The 7,062-nt window shown below is 49.1% G+C and overlaps 1 protein-coding gene across 1 annotated transcript in view; it reads right to left on the bottom strand.

Moving 5' to 3' along the window:
- MYO19 (myosin XIX) overlaps positions 1-7,062 on the bottom strand; it is a 52,837-nt gene that overhangs the window by 17,863 nt on the left and 27,912 nt on the right. Inside the window, 5 exon segments of the mRNA XM_025361264.1 lie at positions 1,342-1,418; positions 1,558-1,654; positions 2,375-2,477; positions 3,042-3,111; positions 3,789-3,921. Of these exon segments, the coding sequence (XP_025217049.1) occupies positions 1,342-1,418; positions 1,558-1,654; positions 2,375-2,477; positions 3,042-3,111; positions 3,789-3,921 (480 nt within the window).

Genomic DNA, 7,062 nt, shown 5'->3' with positions numbered 1-7,062 from the left:
AGCCAAGATTGCACCACTGCACTCCAGCCTGGGGGACAGAGGGAGACTCCAACTCAAAAAAAAAAAAAAAAAAAAAAAAAGGCCAGCCTGGCCAATATGGTGAACCCCCATCTCTACTAAAAATACACACACACACACACACACACACGATTAGCTGGGTGTGGTGGCACATGCCTGTAATCCCAGCTACTTGGGAGGCTGAGGTAGGAGAATCACTTGAACCTGGGAGGAGGAGGTTGCAGTGAGCTGAGATTGTGCCACTGCACTCCAGCCTGGGCAACAAGAGCGAAACTCCATTTCAAAACAACAACAACAACAACAACAAAAAACCAACCTCAGACCTGATACAGGGACCCTACCCACCATTCCTGTATGGTCCCAGGCAGGGCTCCTCTGTGTGCTACTGGTCTTCCGGCCACAACTTGCTCCAGAAGACTGCCATGTCCACCAGGCAGAAGGGCTGTAGCAGAGGGTCATGCCACCCCCAAAGCACTCCTGCTCTGACTCCCAGTGTTGTCCACTTATCCTGGGCTTGTCCCCAGGTGCTGTCCTTTTGTGAAGCTCTTACCTGGCAGTGTCTGAGCAGCTCCCATCTGCAGGTAAGGGTCACTTTCCACTGCATTGCCACCTCCCTGCAGTAGCATCCCTGTCTTGACTGCCAGCCCATCCTATCTATCCCCTCCTGCTGCTCTAGAGGGTGAGGAAGATCAGAGGAGGCAGTCAGCTCTGTCAGCAAAGACAGAAGGGAGGCCCGCTTAGTGCGGCTGAGAGGAGCCCAGCTCACTTGGGTCAGTCTCATGTACCAGAGGACGATGGGGCACAGGTAGGGGGAAGACAGAGAGAGTGGGAATTTGGAATTACTATGTCCGGTACTCTGTATCACCACTTAGTGGTATCTGACCTTGGGCACGTCACTTTACCTCTCTGGTTTTCTCAGGCATAAAGGGAAATAAACACACACAGAGGACTTTTGAAAAAACTAAGTGAGCAGAGAGGTGTGAACATGACTTGTAAGTTTTAATGTACTAGACAAGTGAGCGGTAGCACTAGTTCTCTCTTCTGATGATCCAGGACCTTGCTCTCTGCCCCCATGGATCACTTACTGCATTCTGTACTCTTAGCACTGTGTATGCATCACTGTTCCTTATTACCCGGCCACCCCACCACCTGGTCTCCAGCCTCAGCAGAACAGAGAGGTGGCTGATTCCTTGGAGGTAGCACAGAGGGGCCCAAAGTCCTAGATGCTCAGGGAAAGACCAACTCCAAGTCCAGGGAAGGGCTCTATGAAAGGGGCTGCCCATCATCTCTCCCAAACACAAATGGCGCGGCTTTTCTTCTGACCTTAAAGATGTTGTTCTGGGTAGGGGTGTCAATGCCCAAATGCAGCATGGCCTCTCTGGTCACCTCAAAACAATCCTCTGAAAAAGAATCCAAGTCACAGCCCACTGTCAGGGCCAGAGGTCAGCAGCAGCAGCAAGATGTGAGGGAGGCAGGCTCTGTACAGAGTGGGTGCGTGATGCTGGGCCAGCGCAAGGTGCTGGATGGGGCTCCCCTTACCTTCTAAGCTCCTCTCTGGGTTGGGCAGCCAGGAGAAGGCAACTCCCTCAGGGAGGTGCCACTGGAGCCTCTCGTCCTCACTGGCTCCTTTGCAAATCTGTGGAGAAGGGTAGGTGGGAGGCTGGGTAGAGGGTCTGAGAAAAGCCCAGACCTGCATAAGCATGGGATTGGGATAAGAGGAGTGAAAGATGGTAGCAACATCACAAGGCTCAGAGGTCCCTGCAGAGAGCCCAGGGCAGGTACGGGGGCAAAAGATGCCGTCAACATAGTCCTGGATGTCTCCAACCTGATGCAAAAGAACCCTGCTCTGGGGAAACCTGCAGTCTGATGAAGAAAGGACACCTCCTGCCCAGGGAGCCCCTTGTCTTGACTCGGGAGGCATACTTATCACCTAAGCATGCTCCGATTCTGAGAGTAAGGGAGACATCTTATCCATGCCTTGCAGGACTCCCAGTCTGATGGAAAAGGCACAACTCTAGGGAAGCCCTTATTCTGTTAGAGACAGATGCCGTTATAGGAGAGCCCTTAGAATGATAAGGGTGACACAGCTTCCACCCTAGAGATACAGTCCCAGCCTCAAGGACCTTCTGGTCTGATGGAGAGGTAAAACATGCCCCCAGGCCACAACTGTGCTGGGAGTCAAGGCACAGTGTGAGGCAGAAGTGTTGCACATCAAGTCTGCAGAAGAAAGTGGTGGCTCCATCAAAAGCTAGGTGAAGGAGCTAGGCATGGAGCATTCTGGGGGCTGGGGGGTTGAAAGACACGGACCCATCCCTGCCCTGCATCTGGGGGGCTGTGGGCTCCACTTTGCACAAACCTGATAGAAGATGTGGAAGTTCCTCTCACTGGAAGCCTGGCAGGCCACTCGAGTTTTCTCTAGGAGGTAGGTCTGGACTGCGGCTCCAGTCATCTGCTGAGCCCTGGGGCACACACAGGCCAGAGCTCGTTAGTTGCCCATTTATTCCATAGCCATGTCTGGCGATTTGGGTGTGCCAGATTGCCTGCCACCTGGCAAATCCCCTCCAAGCTCTTCCACTTAGCCAATGGGTATTGAGGGGTGGGGACCACTCAGAATGTCCTTGGGTGTCCTGGAATATTCCCCTGCATCGAGCTCAGGTTGGCAGGGCCAAGGTCTCTGCACATCACTTTGCTCTACCCCAAGACAGGAGTCGAAGTCCCAGCTTCAAGCTCAGGGATATGGTCCAAAGAGGTGGCAATTTAGCTAGAAGTCTCTGAGCAAGAGTAGAAGCCAGAAGGAACCCAGGCCTGAATAAGCGCACTGCCCCAGGGTATCCCAGAGGGAAAGGAGCTATAGTTCTCCAGGTGCAAAGATCACCCTCAGAGCTCACACCTGAGGTAAAGGGCAATCACCTTGAGGAGCAGGGTTTTTGCCCATATGGGTGGCCCAGGCCAGATACCACCCCAGCCACTTTCAACCGCCTCAATCCCATCCTCCCACTAGCCAGGGCGACAGCAGCTATTACCTGTTCAGCTGGAGCTGGATGAACTTTCCAAAGCGACTGCTGTTGTTATTCCTCAGTGTACATGCATTCCCTACAGATCATACCAATGTTTATTTCACTCCCCTGGGTTTGCAGAGTCCTCATAAGCCAAAGTGGCTGCAGGTCTCTGGAGGTCATGTTCCTGTGCTCAAGTCACCTAAAGGCCCCTTTGTTGGTTTTCATGTCATAGGGGACAGCACTAGAAAATGGGCTCTCATGCTTTAGCAAGTGGGAGTCAGGGGAGTCAGAAGAACTTCCTGGCAAGAAATTGGAATGAGCACGCCTAGGCAGTCAGGGACTGTCTTCATTGAAGGGAAAGGTCAAAAACAATCAGCTGTCACTATTGACTTTAGATAGGAAGGCAATCTGGGTTCCAGTGCCAACACAAACACTAATCGCCTTGTATCCCATGACAAGTGCCCTTCTTTGAACCATGAGGAAACTGGATAGAAAGATAGAATTTGGACGAGCTAAGCCACCAGGTCTTCTCCAGCACGACTGTTATGTGTGCCTAGGCTGGAGCGAGGAAGAGGACTGAATGACATCACCTCTGCTAGAATGATGCCGAGGAGTACCAGGGAGTAGGCTGGGGATCTGAGGCAGTGAAGGATACACTCATCCTGCAACCCCACCCAAGAGAGGATCTCAAAGCACTGCCCCTCTCCCTGGAAGGCGGAAAACCCCAGAGGAAATGGGACTGAGATACTGTGCAAAGGAGCCTGAGCTCACCAAAAGCCTCCATGACAGGGTTGGAGTTCAGGATCCTCTGTTCTATCCTCTCTGCAATCTTGTGGGTCTCCCAAGATGCGGGTGAGGCGGCCACCACAGCATAGAACTTCATTAGGCAGCGAGACGTCCATGTCTGTGGCAGAAACAGCCCTGTGGGACCTGTATCTATGTTCCTGCCCACTTCTGAGCCTGCCTGAAAACAGTGCCCACCAGAGCTTTTTTTTTTTTTTTTTTGAGACGGAGTCTTGCTCTGTCGCCCAGGCTGGAGTGCAGTGACCGGATCTCAGCTCACTGCAAGCTCCGCCTCCCGGGTTCCCGCCATTCTCCTGCCTCAGCCTCCCAAATAGCTGGGACTACAGGCGCCACCACCACGCCCGGCTAGCTTTTTGTATTTTTAGTAGAGACAGGGTTTCACCGTGTTAGCCAGGATGGTCTCGATCTCCTGACCTCGTGATCCACCCGTCTCGGCCTCCCAAAGTGCTGGGATTACAGGCTTGAGCCACCGCGCCCGGCCACCAGAGCTTTCTTCTCCACCAGTGTGTTGCTGACAAAATGGGTGAAGGCAGAATTCAACCCTGGCCTCGGGCAAAGCACTTCCTCTACCTGTGTTTGTAAAATGGTGGTATACATTTGTTTCTCCCAGCTCTGTGACAGACACTGAGCTATCGAGGCTTTCTGTGTACGTTTTTTTGCAAACTCTGCAAAGGTGTGACTATACAATTGTTTATAAAATGATGAAACCAAAGCATAGAAATTTAAAAATTTATTAAAGATCATGCATCTACTCAATGACAGGGCTCCAATTTATAACCAAGCAGTCTAACTTTTTTTTTTTTTTTTTTTTGAGACAGAGTCTCGGCCTGTCTCCCAGGCTGGAGTGCAATGGCACAATCTCAGCTTACTGTAACCTCTGCCTCCTGAGTTCAAGTGATTCTCCTGCCTCAGCCTCCTGAGCAGCTGGGATTACAGGTACACGCCACCACACCTGGCTAATTTTTTGTATCTTTAGTAGAGACGGGGTTTCACCATGTTGGTCAGGCTGGTCTCGAGCTCCTGACCTCGTAATTCGCCCACCTCAGCCTCCCAAAGTGTTGGGATTACAGGCGTGAGCCACTGCACCTGGCTCCAAGTATTCTAATTTTAAAATTCATACTCTCGGCCGGGCACGGTGGCTCACGCCTGTAATCCCAGCACTTTGGGAGGCCGAGGCGGGTGGATCACGAGGTCAGGAGATCGAGACCATCTTGGTTAACATGGTGAAACCCCGTCTCTACTAAAAATACAAAAAAATTAGCCGGGCGTGGTGGCAGGCGCCTGTAGGCTGAGGCAAGAGAATGGCGTGAGCCCGGGAGGCGGAGCCTGCGGTGAGCGGAGATCACGCCAATGCACTCCAGCCTGGGCGACAGAGCGAGACTCCGTCTCAAAAAAAAAAAAAATTCATACTCTTTTGTTCTTAATCAGCTGAAGTGAGGTATACTTTCATTTTAACTTCTAATTGTTTGTGGATAGAACATAGAAATACACTTAATCTTTACATATTGACCTTGTATCCTATCACCTCACTAAATGCTCTACAACTTTTAAGTTGTAGTAAGGTGGCAACTTACTTTGCAGATTCTTTAGATTTTTCTTTGGGATCAGAGATGTTTCTATCTTCTGAAAGAATTTATGTAGAACTGGTAACATTTCTTCCTTAAATGTTTGGTAGAATTCACAAGTGAAGCCACCAGGGCCAAGAGTTTTCTCTGTGGGAAGGCTTTTAACTATGACTTCAATTTCTTTCAGAAATAGGGGCTATTCAGGTTCTTTTTCTTCTTGTGTGATCTTCAGCATTTTCTGTTTTTCAAACTATTTCTCCATTTCATCTAAATCGTGTAATTTATTGACATAAAGTTATTCAAAATATTACTGTAAGATCTGTAGTGATGTCTACTCTTTCATTCCTGATATAGCTGATTTACATCTTTTTTCTCATAATTTTTATAAGTCTGACTGGAGAGTTACCATTTTTTTTTTTCTTTTTGAGACAAAGTCTTGCTCTGTTGCCCAGGCTGGAGTGCAGTGGCATGATCTCAGCTCACTGCAACCTCTCCCTCCTGGGTTCAAGTGATCCTCCTGCCTCAGCCTCCTGAGGAGCTGGGATTACAGGCGCTCATGACCACACCCAGCTAATTTTTGTATTTTTAGTAGAGACAGGCTTTCACCATGTTGGTCAGGCTGGTCTCTAACTTCTGACTTCAGGTGATCCACCCACCTTGGCCTCCCAAAGTTGGGATTACAGGTGTGAGCCACTGCACCCAGGGAGAGTTATCATTTTATTCATCTTTTCAGAGAAAAGTCTTTTATTTCATTAAATTTTTTTCTATTTCATTCATCTTCACTTTTTCCCTTCTTCTGCATACTTTGAGTTTATTTTGTTCTCCTCTAGCTTGTTAAGGTGTGCCACAGACTGAACTGTGTTCCCCTCAAATTCATATTTTGAAGCCCTCACTCCCAATGTGACTGCATTTGGAGATGGGATCTTTGGGAGGTAATTAAGGTTAAATAAGATAATGAGGCCAGGTGCAATGGCTCACGCCTGTAATCCCAGCACTTTGGGAGGCTGAAGCAGGTGGATTGCCTGAGGTCAGGAGTTCAAAACCAGCTTTGACAAACATGGTGAAACCCTGTCTCTACTAATAATACAAAAATTAGCTGGGTGTCATGGTATCACCTGTAATTCCAGCTACTAGGGAGACTGACGCAGGAGAATTGCTTGAACCTGGGAGACGGAGGTTGCAGTAAGCTGAGCTCGCGCCATTGCACTCCAGCCTAGGCAACAATAGCGAAACTGTCTCAAAAAAAAAAAAAAAGGTAATGAAGATGTTGTGCTTTATTAGTTCAAAATATTTTCTAATATCGACTTGGTAATGAAATTACAGAAAAGGCTGGATGCAGTAGCTCACGCCTGCAATTCCAGCAATTTGGGAGGCCGAGGCGGCAGATCACTTGAGGCCAGGAGTTTGAGACCAGCCTGGCCACCACAATGAAACTATAACGTCTCTACTAAAAATACAGTCTTTCTACTAAAAATACAAAAATTAGCTAGGTGTGGTGGCAGGCACCTGTAATCCCAGATACTCGGAAGACTGAGGCAGGAGAATCACTTGAACCCAGGAGGCGGAGGTTGCAGTGAGCTGAGATCACACCACCGCACTCTAGCCTGGGCCAGAGTGAGATTCCATCTCAGGAAAAAAAAAAAAAAAAAAAAAAAATATATATATATATATATATA

Source organism: Theropithecus gelada, chromosome 16, assembly GCF_003255815.1.
Source record: "Theropithecus gelada isolate Dixy chromosome 16, Tgel_1.0, whole genome shotgun sequence".
Lineage (NCBI taxonomy): Eukaryota > Metazoa > Chordata > Mammalia > Primates > Cercopithecidae > Theropithecus > Theropithecus gelada.
This window is presented reverse-complemented; position numbering and strand designations above follow the sequence as displayed.